The 19,851-nt window shown below is 32.1% G+C and overlaps 1 protein-coding gene across 3 annotated transcripts; it reads right to left on the minus strand.

Annotated features, from left to right (window-relative positions):
* Positions 1-1,539: 1,539 nt before the first annotated feature.
* On the minus strand, positions 1,540-19,851 carry LOC129757993 (uncharacterized). Of its 3 annotated transcripts, none has more exons than XM_055755412.1 (7): positions 19,484-19,851; positions 19,242-19,415; positions 14,560-14,723; positions 2,548-2,768; positions 2,166-2,388; positions 1,954-2,103; positions 1,540-1,758 (listed from the first exon to the last, which is right to left on the minus strand). In XM_055755412.1, the coding sequence occupies exons 3-7, from the start codon at positions 14,673-14,675 to the stop codon at positions 1,611-1,613; spliced, it is 858 nt and encodes a 285-aa protein (XP_055611387.1). In that variant the 5' UTR covers positions 14,676-14,723; positions 19,242-19,415; positions 19,484-19,851; the 3' UTR covers positions 1,540-1,610. The 3 variants fall into 3 exon arrangements, with proteins under 3 accessions (XP_055611387.1, XP_055611386.1, XP_055611388.1); XM_055755411.1 differs by having other exon boundaries at positions 19,242-19,418; XM_055755413.1 differs by lacking the exons at positions 14,560-14,723; positions 19,242-19,415; positions 19,484-19,851 and adding an exon at positions 10,322-10,535.

Genomic DNA, 19,851 nt, shown 5'->3' on the forward strand with positions numbered 1-19,851 from the left:
ATAAAATGATCTTAAAAACGCGTGGATATTTTTGAAACATAGACCTACATGTTAACTAAAATTGTACTGTAGACGAAAAGGATGGTATTTATATTACTGATTGATTACTCATGATTGATTTTGAGGACGTGCAAAATGAATTTGAAAATTAAGCTTAAAATAAATTTTATTTACAGTTGTGTTTTGATAAGCGCTGTGTTTCCGACAGATTCATTAGCATTTGAATTTGTTTGATTTGAATGAATTAGAATAAGATAATTTCAATGATTGCAAATTCCTGTAAAAAAGGAAAAAATATTTTCACTGAACCATCAATTAAAATATTAAAAAATATGCACTTAAGGTTAATACAGAATCATTCTCAGTCTAAGAAAATTGGTTCATATTTTATCAATAAATCTTCGTTATCTTCAAATCATTAGATATCAACGCCAACATCGCGTTTACGCTGTTAAAAAGAACGTAGACTGCGTAGAGCATTTAAAAATACCTTCACCACATGCCATAGGTACATAAATTTGTTACTCATCAGTTGATTGATTGAAAGAATTTTAAAATAGAAAAATGGATTTGAGATGATGTTGCTTCCATTCTTTGACCAACTTTAAGTGACATATTTTTATCCGTCACTTATTCGAATCAGTAACTAGGAATAAATACCGAGATGTTAAACGATAAAAATCGTTTTTATTTTCAGAAAATGTATTCTAACAATCTGATGACTTTCACCTTCATAAAGTAACTTAGTTTGAAATTTCAATCTCCCTTGAGGAAATAAAACGAAGAAGACTTTTAAGAATCTTAAAAGTATTTCTGTAAAGAGCTTCGTGCAATTTTTGTAGAAGGATATTGAAATAATGTTCTTGTTAACGTGTTAACATCAACGAATATTATATGAAAATAAATCTTTGAAGAAAAGAAGAAGAAAAACATAGAAACCAAATGATAATAATGAAGCAAATAATAAGGAAAATACCAAAAAACTCTTCCTTCAAATTACAATGAATGTTAGCTTAGCTGTAAAATTTAAAAACTTTTCAAATTCAAGACGCAAAAAATCTTTGAAAATATATTATAAAGGCACCAAAAATGATTTATGTACAAGATCTATTACACAAATCATTTTGATGCTTTTATTATATTTTAAAAGATTTTTTCATCTTGAATTTGGATCTCAAGATTTAGTTTCAGAGTTTCCGAGAATGCTTCGAAAGAAGTGAATTCCTCTATTTTCAGAAAATTTAATAGTGTAAAAACAAAACGATTTCTGTCATCGCTTAAGGATGTTGTTGAGATTTAAATATTAAAGATTTAACATTAAACGTACCGGAGGGGGTTAAATGACATTTGTTAACTTCAAATGACTAGATTGAGAGGTTTTCAATAGTTTGAACAAGTGAGAAAAGTTTTCCAATTTTTAAACGTGTCCGGTTACATCTGCTTGCATTTGTCATCTGTACACATTACCTAGATGGATGAAATTCTGTCAAACAGAAAAAAGCAGCCATTTATAAATGAATAAAAACAGTCAGTCCAAGCTTATTTTAAGTATTTTATTTCGAGTTGTACTAGCAATCTTAAATTTAACACTAAGAAATATTTCATTCATTTTATATACGATCAGTAACGTAAACCATGAAATTCGCTGGTGAGTTAGAACGTCTAACGGCAAATGGGATGATGATACCGAGACCGGTTAATACAATTCCGATTGAATTGATGATTATTCCCTCCTCTATTGTTTGTGTATAGCTGTCTCTGGAAATATGAAAACATTTTGTGAATATTTTTGAAAATTGAATGACAAATCTTCAATGTTTATTTCTAATATTTTTTTTGATCAGACAAATTCTTTTAAATTGTATACAAAATTCAAATATTACATAATGTCAACAGCTGAAATCCTCCACCAACATGAAGGTTGTTATTCTTACGTAAACTTTGTCTACTTACCCGAGTTCGAAAATTGCTTTTTGGGTTAATCCTGTTACGCTGGTAGCAACTGCCAACATGAAGGTAACAACTCCAAAGCTCGCATGGATTGGCACCATTGTTGATCGAAATTTGTATGTAGCATTTTCACAGCACAGCAAGATGAGAAAACTGGAAAGAACGTTTCGATTAGTTAAAGGTTATTTTTCGGAGGAAATATATTGTTAATCAACCTGAAAAATCCCATAATGAACTGTAATCCGAATAATCCCATGGTGATACAACCCAGCCATGAATGAAGTGAGTGAAAATGCGGAGTTTGCACTTGATTGTGAGAGTCCCACACCACCAAGAATCCAATTACGATGCACGGAATTGAGCAAGCATGGAAAAATGTGTGGCACAGTTTGACGATCAAATGAGAGCAGCAGCGACAGATTCGGTACAGCAAAATAGCTACAATTAAATGATCATATATCAACATTAATGAGGAAATGAGAAATACGATTAAGCTTGTTCTAGACAAGAAGGTATAACATTAGAGATTATTATGCAGTGACATTATGCACACAACGTAATGCTATGTCCCTTCTGTTATTGATATGGAATGCTTACAGAATCCGGAAAGTGTTATATAACCGCCAACCATCAATACCGGATGCAGATTGAACTGCAGCTTCGGATCATCCATGTTGAACCCTTTGCGGTAGTATATTATCCAAAACACGGTTAATATTGAAGCGGCAATGAGCAAAATCGAAGATACCACTACGACTAATATGTACTCGAACCACGCTCCGCAGTTCCAAATTCTTTCATCGTCTTCATCGTAGCGCCTGTTAAAAGATAGAATGCTTTTGTTAGATGAATGCTCAATGCTGCAGACTAAAATAACTGAATACACTTTTTAATTGAAAGATTTCAAAGGCTAAAAGCTTCCAATTGAAAAGCTAGAAAATATTTGGGGATTCCTGCAAAATTTATGTGGGCATGTGGGCAACTCTGTCGAAGACCGTAACTTCGTATCTTTTTAGACAAAAAAGTTATTAGGTGCTAATGAAGGTATGTCTTTTTGGCACTGAAAAATAATAAATTAAATTGACATCACTGCTGGGTGTCAAACGAGGTATTGCATGACTACTTTTCATTGCCTTCAGAAAAGGAGTAGGCTTAAAAGCGGCACGTTATCCAATCAAACGGGAAAATTGTGCCTAATTGTGCGTTTACATACTCGAAATCCAGTGCAGAGTCGAATAGTCTCAAAAAAGACAGATTGATAAAAAGTAAGAAATAACGCAACCTTTCAAAAGTCGTAAAAAAATCCAAGGAATATTTAAATAAGGTAATGTCGAGAGCCATATTGGATTTTTTTTGTGACGTCACAAAAACGATTGTATCGAAAATTTATGTGAGAATGGTAGGAATTTCGAAGAAAAACACGTTTTAGAATGAAATCGAATTCTAATTTCATTTTAATTTTGTTATAGGGCCTCTATTTCACTATGCAATGGAGTTTTTTGGTCCTTTGAAGATTGCATTATGGTTTTTTTTCTTAATTTATTAATGAATGCAATGTCGCTTCGAAACTAAAACGTGCAAAAATGAAAAAAATATCAACTTGAAAAAGGTCTAGCTGGTAGATATTGGGTGTTCAACTGATTGTCATGATTTTTATCCAACACGTTTACCATATACAATTTTACGTAGAACAATTAAAAGATTGTGGTTTTGAATAAAAAATTGTGTTTTTATCACTTTATTGTAATGAGGAGCTTAAACTGCACTGACTTGAACATTTTCATGGAAAACTTTGAACCAGTTTTAAAGTTTATCAAATTTCAGTGGTGAAAATCCACCATTTTTTCGAAATTCAATGGTCTATTTTATATAAAAATTATTCGATAATGCAACTTTTTTTGTACCCATCTTGAAGAGCAAGAATCCTTCTACAATAACATGTTTTCAAAGTGGAAAGTTTCCAGCATATTCTTCGAATTATCATCGAAAAAGAAAATTTTCCTAGTACATTAACAGATTTTTCGTGATTGTGACGTATCAGCCTGTACCAATACAGCTGCCTTGGCACTACCTTCTTTAAATATTCCTTGAAAAAAATCTGTGTTTCATATTTTGAGAATCTAAAGATTCCAAAATGTGTCAAATTACGTCACCTTTTTCTACTTTGACTCTAACAGCTTTGGCGGGTGATTGATTAAATAAATAGTACCTATTTTTTAACAAAACTTCTCAACATTTTTTGTGGCCATGATTTAAAAAAAAGAAATAAAACAACATTTTCACATGTGCATCATATAACTTTCAACTTCAGCTTTCTTATGCACCAAGTGAAAAAAAACGAGCTTCCTATAGCTGATTTATTGTCTTTTTCCCAAAACATGTTTTCCGATTTTTTTTTTCTTCGACTTTGAATAACTTTGATAAAAATAATTGTGGCTCGATTTTGTCTAAGAATTATATTAGGATTACAAGTTTTCCAAAACTATAAATTTTGTAGAAATCTGCTGAGAAACCAGAGAATTTTAGCGGAAAAAGTGTTTGCCGTCATTCGACCTATCGCGGTATAAATAGGTATATACAAAGTGTCGGTAGGTTTAGTGTTAAAACCATATCAAGTATGTTAACAAATTTTCTCGCATCTTTGTTGTGTAATAACAATTATCGAACAAAACTCAAATGAAACAGTTTATATGATTAATTCTTATGATATTATTTTGTTGTTATTTATCAAGCATAAATCGTTATCTGATAGCATTGCTAAAAATACTTTCTTATTAAAAATGAATTGTTAAAAAATTAAACGAAACGATCAGATTCAAGTGATGCTATTCTTAAAACCTCACTCAAAACACAAATATAGCTTCGAATTTTTCAGAAAAAAAATCAATAAATGGCACGTTGTGACGTCAAGACTTCATTCACTCTTATATCAATTACCATTTCATCAAGAAAAAAACTCTCAATATCAATTGTAGTGATTTAAATTCTAAATCTATAAATATAAATTTTTGTTTTATTTGCAATCATACGTAAATTTTATACACGATTTACTCAAAAATTGCTCTGAAAAATTTCGTCACTGCCACTTTAAATAGCTATATATGTAATTCTGTGATTTTACCCGAAAAATTTGTGGCGGTTTTCTGTGATACTACTATATTTCATTGAAAAGTAATGCCAAACATCAGCAAATTGAGTCATTTTACTTTAAAAATAGCAATTCCCATCGGTATAAAATTTTCATAAATCCCCTTATAAAATTCTATCTCGCCACTTTAAATGCTTTCTTAATTCTTTGACAAAATTTTCCAAAAACTGCAGAAAATGATGAATGTTTCTGTCATTTCTCAATCTTAAAAATGCGCACAGAAAAATATTTAATGAATCACATTTAATAACTGAGCAAAGTATAACAAAGCAGCAGCAAAGACAGCGATTTTCAAAAAAAAATTTCTCACTATTAGATATCGTTGTTATATATTTTTCAATTTTAAGCAATAAAGAATAGTAGCACCAATTTAAAAAAAATTTTCTCATAACATGGATCAAACCTTTTCATTCTTTTCAACCTTTTCATTCTTGAAATTCGATTCTTCGTTGAAAGACTTTAAAAAAAATCCGTGTTAGCCAAAAACATCGCTTTTAAAGGGTTGCCATTAAAGTAGAACTCATTTTTTCAAAACGACTATATAGCGTTTCCTTCCCACTTGACATTGTAAAAAAAAGTGTTTGTTTCACCAATTCCGTACAAACGAGGCTTTCCGGTCTACCATTTAAAAAGTCTAGTGTTTGGCAGGTTGATTTGACAGACTTAAATGCGCTTCTCGACAGAGTCCCCAAACCAGAATCTAGTCTACTAGGTAGTGAACGCGCCGCGAAAGAACAATGCTAATTGCAAAGAATTAAATTTATTTCAGAGAGGCTTAATTGACCTTCTCACTGTGTGAGGTCATAAATAGCAATACTTAGGTGAATAACACACGACATGTCATTTGCTGCATCAGTTGACAAGAATGATGGGTTATTCTTAAAAATGTTAAGCAATTTAAAAGTCCGTGTTGTATCGAATCACATCGGGGTTAATTGATGGAACTCTGATGCAGTTTTTAATGATTTAACAAAAAAAAAATTAAGTTGTGGATCTCGAATCCAGACTTCAGATTTAGTGTTCAGATCCAGACTTCAGATTTAGTGTTCAGATCCAGAATACAGATTCAGAGTTCCAGTTTTAATTCTTTTTCTAATTTTCCTTATTTAAACAGGATTTTAGCCATAGCAGTCATTTCTCCACAGTACGAATATTTCACTTATCAAAAGTTCAGGTTAAGAATTCAGATTTAGAATTTAGATTCAAAGTTCAGATTCAGTATTGAGATACAGTATTCAGATTAAGAATTCCATTTTAGAGTTCAGGTTCAGAACTCAGATTCAGAATCCCAATTCAGATTCAGATTTCAGATTCTGAATTCAAATTCAAAATCAGAATTTATTAATGTAGGTTCTAAATTCAGGATTTAGATTCAGATTTCAGATTCTGAATTCAGAATTTAAATTTTACTTTATTAAATAATCTAGATTCTAAATTCTTGATTCCCAATTTCACGTTATTTTCGCGTATTGAATTTCCAATCAACATTTGAAAACAAAATTTTAAAATATTTGTTTAAAGTTTCCGTTGTAATGGGTTAACGGCTGTGTTTGTGAAAATGATGGATGAAACTATCATTTTCCTGGCAGTGTCGTTACACACAATCTTATTAAACGTGGTTTCATAATATGACCTAATTTAGAAGAGGTGCTGGACAATTTTTATTTAGTTTAAATTCAGCGATAGATTCAGAGATGTCCAATGTTTAATGATCCATTTTGATAAGATGAGTGGGAGTTGAAACACTTTCCCTCCCTTCTGCAGAAAAATGACAGTATCACAATTAGCCGTTATAAAAGTTGATACTTTCAATAGGCTGGTGCTGCATACATTTAGGGGTACAAAAATACTACAAAAAATGTAACTAGCTGAAATCATAAAAATAATGTTTGGATGGGTGAACTTTTGAAATCAACAAATGCCTTGTGAGATAAGTAGGCTTATGAATCAGAGGTAATGTCACAGAAGTGATGTCATTAAATAGGAAAAAAAAAATCATTCTTTGTTCTTTGCTGTACCAAACCGGTTGTATTTCTATAAACCGCTCAATACGTTAAGGGCCCAATCCATCCGAATCGAAAAGGATCATCAGAACTGTTTCAAGATGTTTAACGGAAGCAACGCATTGAACGAAAGCGGAAGAAGAGTGTCTGCATCTGGTGGAAAAGTCTCTGGAATCGCACTACCACCGAGACTTCGTGGGCGAGAAAATTACGCAACCTGGACGTTCGCCATGAAGATGACGCTAATCCATGATGAGTCCTGGCACACCGTGGAACCGAAAGAGGATCAAGCCGTGGATGAAAAAACTAGTCTTCGAGCTTTGGCAACATTATGCCTGAGCTTGGAATCCAACAATCCAGCCTTTAGATGGATGTCAAAACCTCGAAAGAAGCTTGGGTGCGCCTCAAGGATCCTTTGAGGATAACGGTTTAACGCGAAAGATTAGTTTTCTGCGTCAGTTGACGTCAATACGTCTGCAGCGTTGAATTGTACTTTGGCCAGCTTATGTCAACGGCGCACAAGCTGGCAGGAATTGGATCCGAAGTGGACGATTCTTGGCTGGCGGCTTTACTACTGATGGGCTCGCAAGACCATTATGAGTCCATAATTATGAATCTGGAAGCTTCTGGTATGGCGCTTACGCAAAATGAAGATTTTGCAACACTTTAAAATGCAAGATATACGAGCCGAATATCATCATGCAGCAAGTGAAACCCAAACGGCGTTGAAGCAGGAATAGATTTTCCAAGAAGGACGATAGCCAACGTGTCGCATGCAAGGTCCATGGAAGAATTTGTTAAGCAAAAAAGTGTGAAAGCAGTGGCGAGAGGTTCCGTCTACTTACGACTCAAAGAAGGTCCAATTGAAGCAAAGGAAGTTTAACCTGTTCCTGGTTTAGCCACGAACGTTTTGTCTGTCGGCAAGATTTGTGACAGAAATTTGGTGATGACGTTTATGGCTAATGGTTGCTTTGTTTCGGAGTCATGAAACGAGGATCGCGTCTGGTATGAATGTCGGTGGTCTATATCAAGTTCACCGAACAAAACGATTTGAATATCCGGTACCGTTTTGTGGAGGAGTCACAAGAAAAAGGATTCATAAAACTGTCGAACATTAGGAAGCACTGATGGGCTCGAAGCTTGAAAGGTTCCGGAACATAATGGAATTAATTGCTTATAAAAGAGTGTAAGAAGATAAGTAAGCTATGAAAAGTAACGTCATTAAATAGAAGAAAATAAATTTCCATTTTTATTTCTCCGCTGGGTCAAACCGTTTGTACTTCCCTTAACCGCCCAATACGCCTGATGCAAAACAATCATATTCCAGCATATAGAAATGAGATTTAAAAGGCGAATCTTTGATTTGCATTTTGATGCATTTTAGCCCAGACTAGTAACTGAAATATAACAATATTTATTCGAAAAAAAATGGTGATTGTCCGAAAAATATTTTTAAATCAACAGTGTTGGAATAGGATAATAAAAGCAATATATAGTTTGTTGGTGATATCATAAAGCCAATTCGTCAACTGAGTAAAGTTTCCCAGGGCATCGAAAAATGTAAAAATTGGTACATCTATTGCTCCATTTTTTAAATTTTCTATGAGATTCGAAAACTTAAAAAATACTTTCTCATGATCATTTTGTTTTCATTAAATGATAACTTTTGCTACCGTATTGTAACTGTACTGCTCGGTTGAATTGGAAGTCGGGTTATTTCGAAGCTCAAGTAGGGCCCAATTGTCCCCTTCCGTCGAGCACTATCTTAACGTTGTCCAGAACTTTAGAGCTCTGTTGCCGCTTATCTACTTTAAGCTTTCCTACTCTCATGTAAATTTTTCTCTTCTGTCCCCAGCTGGTTTTCTTCCCGGATCAGCTAGATAGCTCATTCATAAACCCATACAAAAAAAATCTCGAAAGCTTAATGTATTTTTTTTTTTTAATTTAAACACCAACTAATATAATTCCAAAGAATTCTGTGAATGTTGAATTAAATGTGTTTATTTGAAAACCATTTTTTATAATTATTGAACTGGATTGTCGGATTTTTAATCCCGTATCTGTTACCCACGCTGTGACTGAACTTGGAATCTGAAATCAGAGTTTTGATTAGGTATCAGTTTTTTTACACAAATGTCTATTGCTATTCAAATAAAATTTGAAAGAATTATTTGAGGTATAAAAAAGCCATATCCTTGCCATATATAAAGTGAGATCGCAATACAGTGTAAATTTTAATTTTTCACACAAAAGCTTGATGGTTCAGCTTGGTCTAGCTGAGTACACATTTCCCGCGAAATTCTAAATTTAAATAAATTAGCTTAAAACCCATTTTGATGTTTTTGTTTCAATTTTAATTGAAAAATTGTTCACTCCTTGTATATGCTACAACTTCTGACACTGAATTATTTTGATAAAATTTTGCATGTTGCGAAAACGGCATCGAAATGCTCTCTCAGCTAAATAGATAGTTCCTACAGTTAGCTAAATAAACCGGTTGGTTATGCTAGGTTTATGATAGTCAACGGACGTGAACGTGATGCGCGCTGCAAACAGGATTGGCTGATCAAAATCATAGCAAATTTCGCCAGAGCATTGCTGCTCGGTGTCAAGTATGTACCTAGGTGTATCTACTACTAACAATTGTAAACTACGCAAATGTGTCTGCCACCTGATTCGCGACTCATAGAAAGCGGAAACTCGCCAGTATCTTGAGTATCTTAATTGAAGAAGCGAAAAAAACAAGATTGCATAATAGCGGACGGTGGAAAACATAATTATGTTCATCAAAATGTTTACAAATAAATAAACAAAACATACTTTCGTATATTGTTTGGTTTTGTTGTACATATATTTATACTGTTGTACATTCACTTTTCATTTCTATCTAGGTATCTATTTGTTCATACTTGCAAATTTGTTGAACTTGTATCTTCGTGCGTACTTAGACACTTGTTGTTATTTTTGTTTTTGAAGTTTTAAAAGCCATCAACATCCCCAGTAAGAATCAATGAAAGTGATTCTGGTAAAGCAATATAGTCTCGACTGATGGACCTAACACTTAATGAACCTTTCTCTACTGCATTTTTCTCTTCTGCAGTAGGAAGCTGCCAACCGTTGGATTTTAATAGGACCTAATGATGTATGTATCTATATATCACATTTCCTTTTGTACCGAACCGCGACAGTTTTATCAATTTAAATATTCCGAATATCTTACGTGGCGCAATTCGTATTCCTAGGCATTTGTGAAGTAAAGCTGACTAGCGCACAGGTGTTTGAGTATTTTCGTTCAACTCGCTTCTAATATTATCACTTTCACTAGAAAAAGGTATGCTACTACCAGCCTATGTACACAAACTATGGATCTTTAATGATAATACTCTCTCCGACAACGCATTGTGAGTTCGACCGAAGTTCAACGTTAACTAATCAGCCCAAGTGTTTTATCATAAGATCTCGTTTCATTCATGTAGGTATTCGTTCCACACAGCATCCACTTTGCTGAGATGATGCCGCTCTTTAGATTCGTTTTTTTTTCTTCCTGTGTTGCATGCGCTAAGCGCACATTGCGAGCAAGAGAAAATTTGCTTTTATAAACGGTGCGATGTTTTCCTGATGGCTGCCTGAATAAGGTTGGGTTTTATTAAATAAATTGATCTAATATCATCGACAATTGAGATCTTCAATGGTTGGTCTGGTCTCGAAGAATGTGATTCGAGTGCTTCCTCAAAGGGCAATGCGGTGGCGATGTCCAGTGAACGGCTCACGAAACTTTCCAAAAGAGCGCAACGGCAGTTCGGAAGCGATGCATGATGATGATCATGAATGATGATTAGTTTTCAATACCTCAACAATATGGATATGATCTTTGCAATTAGAACATAAACTTATCAAATACCGCCATGTCAGTGTCAATGATAGCTTTACTAAAAAAGGGAATCACATATATAATAAAAACAAGTTGGAATATAATTAAGGATATTAGGCCGGTACAAATTTCATTTTCTTCTTTTGTCACCTCCCCCCCTCCACCCTTCGATTTTTCCGAAAATCCAGAAGGGGAAAATAAATATAGTTTAGAGTTCAAGGTATTTTTTAAAATTTGATAAATTTTTCGAAAATTCAAACATTTGGAAGAGCGAAAGTCAAATTGTAGGGAATGGGAATTGTATCAGCTTATGAATTCGAGATTTTTCCAAATTTACGATCTAAAATAGCTCGATTTTTTATGTTGCACGATGTAGGTTGTATGCAAGTTTATTGCATGCAAGCTTTTGTCCGATTTGTTCCAATTTATTGAAAATTTGGATTCCTTTTTTATTATTGCTTTATCATTGCTTAATGTCAAACTATGACAAGTGTGGTTTGGAAAAAATAAAATTAGTAATGTACCATGTCTGCAAGTTTGGTATATTGTTAAGAATACTTTCAACGTGATTTTCGTGAATAAAGAGATTGATTTAAACTGCTTCAAACGGTGACAAAACATACTTTGAAAGACTAATTATAAGTTAATTGGGAAATACGTTTATTTAGTAATGTAAAAAGGGGCACGAGAAGGATTACTAAGGTTTGGCCGTATCGCAAATCGCAAATTCATATATTGTACCCCTGGATTTAGGCACCAACCTTAACATTTCTTCGAAAAAAAGTATCGGTAGAAAAAACAATATGAGCTGGGATTGGAAAAACAAGAAAATATCTGCTAAGCGCAACACATTTACATTAGAAATGGCGGAAGCTTAAATAAACGCATTTTTGTTATTTTACGATTTTTAAATTACGATTGAGTTTCTCAATTAATTAGTCCAGTTTCGCGGGGTGAACAAAATCGGGTGTTTAAAAATGGGGAACATTTTTTCTTATCGCGATAGAGTTTAACTGTTGCAACACTGTAATTATCGTGTAATCAGATCCCAATTTCTTATACTCATCAGAACTTTTTTTGGAAAATATAGAAGCTCGCCGTCTTTTACAGATTCTGAAAGCATGTCATTTCAAATTTCTATGCTCAGAAAATTGAAACGATATTTGATCCGGTACAAAAATAAGAAGCTTTTTGAGAGCGTGTGTGTGTTTGTGTTTTTTTCTAGTTAAAAGAGATTTGATCCATTATTTAAGGATCCTTGATCATTCATTCAGTGACGCTTCACCTTTTTAAAAAATCAAGCAAAGTCGAAAGATAAAAGGTAGGTTGACTTTTTTGCCATATACTTTTTATCTCTCAGTTTTAAAGTCATAGATGAAGAGAATTCTAAATGTTTGTCTACAACCCTATAGTAATAGTATACTTTTGTTTAACTCAAGAGATCAAGAAAACTTTTTCTAATAAAAAAAAAACCTTTTTTTAAATTTCTTAGATAACTGGCGGCTTGTAACTTTATTCGGGAGCATCCAAAAAAATACAATTTCTTCGGAACCCTCAATGAATTCTTGAAATCTTTAATTTTGCAGCATTACTTCTTTTATGGAAGCACCCTGAAAGTCCAGGAAAAAAAGCTCCCTAATCAGACCTTGAGTGTCAATTTGACATTCCTCGCTTCAAACCGCTATATCTCTCTTGTTTTTCAACCGTTTTTACTAACTTCGATTACTTTTTTCAAATATGTTTCTTAGACAATATTCACACTTCAGTTTTTCGTTCGAAGCCTTAGAAAAAATACGATAAAACATGCTTCGGAAAAAGACTGTAGATCAGCTACGGAATGCTAAAAAAATCACTTAGTGTCCAAAAAAGCTGAAGTTAGAAGCTATACGTTGCACATAAGAATATATTTTTTGAAAATATTGAAAAGTTTACGTAATTTGGCACATTATTGCGTTTTTAGATTGTCAAAATAGGAAAACAGGATTTTTGAAAAATTTTCAAAGCTGTTTTTCAAATTTTTTGTCAATTTGCAAATTTTTTCCGATTTTCTTGCACTGAAATACAACTCTGCACTGGATTTTTAGTATATTAACTTAAGATTTCGGCAATAAATATATATTCATCAAAAAGCCAATTTCATACCGATTCTAGGGTGGGGTTATAAGCGCTGCGATACTTTTCTAAAAATTATTACGGAAATTTCACGTTAATATACTCAAAATCCAGTGCCAAGTTGAACCAAAGAACAAAAAGTTCGAAAAAAAGCTACCTTTGAAAATTCATGAAAAATCCTTTTTTTGTATTTTGACAATCTAAAAATGTAAAAATGTGCCAAATTACGTTAACTTTCAAATGCCGTTTTCAAAAATTTTCTGGTGTGACTTAAACAATTTTGACGGTTCATTGATTGAAAAGTACGGTTTTCCACCACTTTTTTTTACATTTTTGTGTTCATGATCTTACTAAATTTCGAAAAAAATATATTTCTAACGTATTGCTTGTAACTTCAGCTTTTTTGGACACTAAGTGATTTTTTTTCTTAGACTATGAATAACGAAAAACTTAAGTGTTGAAGCTGAATATTGTCTGAAAAATATATTTGAGTTACATTACGAACTTTCCAAAACTATAAACTTTGTAAGAATCGGTTGAGAAAAAAGAGATGTATTGGTTTTAGCCAGGAGTGTCAAATTGTCAGGGACTGTAACGGGAAATAAAATTCAGGGACGGATGGAGGTTAATAAAAATCTTCAACTTAATGCAGATTAAATTTACATCTTAACAAAAAATCTTCAAAACAAAACTCTGTAGCTGAAATCTAGTAGGAATTAAATTGAAATCTTATTCAAAACATTGAAAATAAAATATTCTGTGTACGTTAATTTTTGTAATTATCTTATAAAATACAGAAACATTACATCAGGAAATTTATGTTCATAACACTTAAATTTTAAAAACGGCTCAACATGTAGAGTTTCCAAGTCACATTTATCGAGGTATGAAATTCCGGAGAAATAATGAATATATTGTGTAATATTTGAATCCCTACCAGTTTTCCAATTCATGTTCCGATTCACCCCATATTACGATACCGACTCATTTTTAATGTCGAGAACGCGAACAACGACACCTTGGAACAACCGCAAATTCAAATCCTGCATTTGAATGGATTCTCAAAAACTAAGAAAATTCCTGGTCACGGTTTCCTTATTAAAAAAGCATTCAACCCTATGTTCCAATGAAGTAACAAATTTGCACCAGTTTTTTTTTTATAAAAAAGTTAAATAATTTTTTTTTTAATTTGGTTTTTGATGTATACATTATTTCCGGTTGTTTAAAATGATTTTTAAGAAAAAATAAAATATCATTAATTGAAGGGTGAATGCACGCAATTTGCAAAAAAGAAACATTTATTTTTCGTTCAAACTTTAGTTTTTCTTTGAAATGGAAACTAGAACTCGATTTTTTATTTATATAAAAGTAATTTTATACACAAAATGAACTTTAAAAATCTTCAAATGTATACAGTAAGAGTAATTAAATTTTTTTTATCATTGTTATGATCATATTATGAACATATTACTTACTTTTCATTCGGCGGTGGGGGCATATTATGGCTGTTGGGGCTTCTTGGTGGTGTTTTCTCGATTTCCATCATCGCAAGAGGGGCCTCAGGGATTGGGCTAACAGTGGCGCCGTCCATACTAAAGTTTGTTTTATATATTGCTTATATAGTTTCGGCAAAATGTATCTGAAAGTGAAAAAGCGAAAAGTAGATAGTGTAAAAAAATTATAAACGAAGTACGCATACTGCAAGGCAAGTACTACTTTATTAGACAATGGAGCCTTGATATATCTGAAGCTGTATTCTGTATTCGAAATCTGGATTCTGAAACTTAACTTCGATCTTGGAATCGATTCCTAAAATCGAATTCTCACTTCTTAAGCCTGGTTTACTCTTCCCGTGAGAATGAATTTAAAAAAATCTTATTTTGTCAATAACTCAAAACGACACATTTCCAATCCAGATTCAATTGACGCTTGTCGCGAAAATGAACGTGAAAAATCTTATTTCATCAATAACTCAACAACCTGACTAAACTAGATTTTGTAACATGGTGGACTCGATGGGGATTGGTTGAAAGATGGAAATCCAACTGGTCTTGTTGTTCAAAACCTTCTAGAACTGTTTTTATTTCGATTCCTCCGGTTTTCACCGCGGAATTTTCATCATGGCGTGAAATGATAATAATTCACAGCAGAATGTTGAATCCTGATTAAGCATTCTGAATTCTAATCTGAATATGACCCATTCCAAGCACCCCTCAACTGGAGAACCGATTTTTATTTTACATTAATTAAAAATAAATTACATAGCACTAGAAAGGTTATTTCTTGAGTGTCATTTTCCATCAAAAGATTTTGAGCTACCTTTTTATAGAATTGAGTATGTTAACGTTGAAATTTAAAAATTTTAGTATGAAATTAAATTGGTTTTTGCAAATATTCTTTATTTATAACATAACTTTATCAAAAATCTAGCTATGTCAAAAAAAATTATTGCAAAATGATGGTAGAAAAGCCATCTTTTAAGCATGATATAAGATTAATAACGATCACTGCAGGTTTACGCTCTAGAATCGTAAATAAAGGTATCTATTTTTAAGCGTTGTGACGTCACGAAAATTCTACTGTTTTTAAATTTATGATTTACTGAAATTTCACATATTGTCGAAAATTGGAGGTTTCTTCAAATTTTTTGAGTGGAATTTAATGCAATTTTTAGATTTAAAATCGGTTTAGCAGGTTGTGAGTTGCACCCGGGCAAAGAATGCGTTGTGACGTCACGAAAATTTATTTACTTTTTTTCGAAATCGTTCCAGACTTTTTACTTCAACACTATGATAGTATTTCTTCAATACTAGTTCAACACAACAATGTGCTTCAATGAACAAATTCTATTATCAAGTTTTTAAAGAAAATGATTTTTTTTTTGCATTAATTCACATGTTTTTCAACATTTCTAATAAAACATATAAAACAGCGCTTAAAAACGCTTGATACAGGAATAAACAAACTATCAAACAAATGAAATCCTCATCGATTTTGTAAAAGAATATTTGTTAATCATAAAGCAGGTAGTTATCTGTGATTTGAATAAAAATCTTGCAAAAGATCAAGTTCTTCATATATCTATGTTAGAATGAAAAACACCGCTAGTAGCTTCTATTTCTTTCTGGCATTATGTTCAAACAAAATAAGTTCCATGAAATAAATGTAATGAGATTCAAAAAATCTTTGAACATGGTAAACTTAATAGATTAACTTTTTTTTTATTAAAAAATTCATAAGATTTTCATAGAAATTAATTAAATTATTTAAATAAAAAACTGCCCTTATTGAAATTTCCACCCCAAAGGATGTCACTAGAAAATCCAAATCGAACCCCGTTTTAACATAAAAACTCACAAAAGAGACTTTGAACTGAGTTACAAAATTAAATAAATTCAAATATGTTCAAGGTCTCATGCAAAATTTGGGTCAGATTATTCTAAGGAAAGGGGTTGCGTAACGCACCTGAAGTTTGTATGTAATTATGTAGATTTTGTTCGGCATAATAAAAAAACCGGTTTTTTTCAATAATTTAGGGTTTTTTTTAAATTAAGGTTAATTTTTTTTTAAATTTGAGTATTTTAAAGCTTTGATTATGACAATATTTCATCTGAGGAACGCGTTTCGATTAAAGTTATCATAAAACAGCTATAACGTTCAAAATTAGCGTCGATTAACGATCTTTCAGGTATTTTTTTATATTTGACCCATCAGAAGCTAATTTTTGAAACTCAAAAACCTTTTTAACAAAACCATTGTCGAAATGGGATCATGAGATAAACTATTTGTCATAATGAAAGTTTTGTCAATGACTATAATTAAAGCAAATCAACCGATAGGGACTTCAGAAATTGGTGCATAAGTTGGTTTTCATGTCCTTCAAAACCCAATTTCTCATAATTCCATAAAAATTTTAGGCTCATTGTGCCCTCTTTTTCCGTGGGCCAATCCACAAATTTGGCACTGGACTTTGTGTTAGGCCTAGGATCTATTTAAGCTTGCAAATTATAAGATTTTCATCAGATGGCTGATTTAGGCACTCTAGTGTCGATTAACTATCTTTGAAAAGATCGAAGGCTTTGAAATTATCATTTATTTTTCTTTTCCTTTGCAATTAAAGATTAAAATTATTAAGAAACACATTTCAACGCTTTTACGAATAAATATTTCCTAATTTTAGTTTTGTCCTAAATAATATTCACATGATCGCACAAAAAAACTTCAAATAAAATTGATGTGAGCAGTGTTGCAAACCTTATCTGCTAATATGGTCCTTTGAGATTTAATTCCTTTTAATTTTTGGGAATAAATGGATCGATTCCATCACCAAATCACATTATTTATCAAGTTTTTAAGCATTTTAAGTAAATTAAGCATTCATTTTAAGATTATACTTAGATTTATTTCATGTAGCTAACCATAAAATTTCGTGACGTCACAACGCTTTGCAAAACCCTGCTTAAAAAAAATGGTGCGTTGTGACGTCACGAAACTGAATCGCTCTAAAATAAATTGAAATCAAAATTTGAAAAAATCAAAAACAGCGATTTGTTGGTTGTAATGAATCGATACTTTCCTGAAATTTTCATAAAATTTGATCAAATAGAAGAGCAGAAAAATGCGGCGTTGTAAAAAAAACTGAAAAGTGGAAAAAGAGGCGCGTTGTGACGACACGATTCCTTTTGCTTATATTTTGTTAACCTTTTATTCTATACAAATACTTTTGGTTTCAAATTGTAGAGAATTAAATTTTGACCTTATAATGTACAATTTTACGAATGTGCGATATGACCTGTAAAACTTACATACAATATACCAAAAAATTGTTTTGCAAACGTTGTGACGTCACGCTGGAATGGGTCATATGAGTTTTGAATCTGAATTCTGGAGTCGGTATCTTAATTCTAATTTAAAATACTAAAATGCGTTTTCCGAACCTATATTCGGAAATAAAATCAAATTATAATAAAGAATGAAAATGTTTGAATACAAATTAAGTTTAAATACAAACTATAGATACACAATTCACATTCAGAATTCAAATGCGAAAAAAAATGCAAAATATAGATTCGGAAAACGCGTTTTAAAATTTGAAATTAGAATTAAGATACCGACTCCAGAATCCAGATTCAAAACTCATATTCAGATTAGAATTCAGAACGCTTAATCAGGATTCAACATTCTGCTGTGAATTATTAACATTTCACGCCATGATGAAAATTCCGCGGTGAAAACCGGACAAATCGGAATAAAAACAGTTCTAGAATGTTTTGAACAACAAGACCAGTTGGATTTCCATCTTTCAACCAATCCCCATCGAGTCCACCATGTTACAAAATCTAGTTTAGTCACGTTGTTGAGTTATTGTCGAAATAAGATTTTTCACGTTTATTTTCACGACAAGGCCTTTAATCTAATAGGCCTGAATCAGAAATCTGGATATGAGTTCAAAATTTGAATTCTGAATGTAAATTTGAAGTAGAAAGCAAAATCGGAATTCAATGTTTGAATTCTTAATTCGGCATATAAATTTTGATCAGAATATAAATTTTAAAAATTGAATCTGGATTGGAAATGAGAATTATGAATCAGTGTGTTGAATTCTGATTGAGCATTCTGAGTTCTAATCTGAATCTGAGTTTTGAATCTGAATTCTTTAGCCGGTGTCTTAATTCTTATTTTAAATTCTTAAATGCGTTTTTCGAATTTATATTTTGCATTTTTATTTCGCATTTGAATTCTGAATGTGAATTGTGTATCTATAGTTTTTATTAAACTTAATTTGTATTCAAACATCTTCATTCTTTATCATATTTTGTTTTATATTTTGTTATTCTGAATATTGAATCTGAATTCTGATTAAAAATTCTTAATTTTCAATCTAAATTTAGCATGCTCTACCCTGTATTTTTGAATTGGATTACGGAATCTGAATTCTAAATTTGTCGATAAATTTTGCTATCAATCTATTTCTTTTAAAACTATGAGTATATTTTTGTTGAAATGAAAATTCAGGTGTTTGACAAAGCATGTTCTTACTCAATTGATTGCTTGCTAATGTAATATAAAAAAAATCCTTTGTAAATGGAAACTTTGGCCGCTCTTTTTAAGTTGCATGAACTTTAATTAGAAAAAAGTGCTTGAAGATTATACTAACTTGCAAATCTGCAGCTCGCCTTTTTCTCGAGTACGTACGTTTTTATGTCTGTAAGTATGTATGTATGTATGTATATACTGAAAAGTTTTTCACACTGGACTGCACGGCTTGATGTAGATTTCTAGTGGTCCCAGATTTCAGCACACAATAGTATCGTGAGAATGGCGCAATTTTCTTCTATGGGTAAATGCATGGCATATTAATCTTCGATGTTAGTTTTGAGTACAATTTTCTTTGGTTACCTAATAAACAACATCTAATAAAATGGCTTAAATATTATTTTAGGTGGTTTAAATTCACTACGATTATCAAGCAAATTTTTATTTTCAATCCTTTTTGTTTTCAGGTGTATTTTTGGGCGGGTCACAGTTTTTTCACGACTTTTTGATTCTGCAGAAATTAACACCGTTTCGACTGATTTAAGTTATTTCTTCTATTGCCTTCTATGGACTTGACTCTTTCATAAAGATTGGAGTGAAAAAATTATCAATTTGATCAATTTTTAATATCAATCACTCGAAATCACTGAACACGAACTATCGTTGAATGTCCATGAAGCGTAATAGCAGTACTCCAGTATCCTTTAACTTTTCCTCGTCGAATGGTTCAT

This window comes from Uranotaenia lowii, chromosome 3, assembly GCF_029784155.1.
Source record: "Uranotaenia lowii strain MFRU-FL chromosome 3, ASM2978415v1, whole genome shotgun sequence".
NCBI classification, from domain to species: domain Eukaryota; kingdom Metazoa; phylum Arthropoda; class Insecta; order Diptera; family Culicidae; genus Uranotaenia; species Uranotaenia lowii.

Coding starts and splice junctions, on each gene's coding strand:
- LOC129757993 (XM_055755412.1), bottom strand. CDS start 14,675: ATGGACGGCGCCACTGTTAGCCCAATCCCTGAGGCCCCTCTTGCGATG. Junction 2,769..14,559: donor CCCCCACCGCCGAATGAAAA/GTAAGTAATATG, acceptor ATCTTTTAACAG/GCGCTACGATGAAGACGATG. Junction 2,104..2,165: donor TTCATTATGGGATTTTTCAG/GTTGATTAACAA, acceptor CGTTCTTTCCAG/TTTTCTCATCTTGCTGTGCT.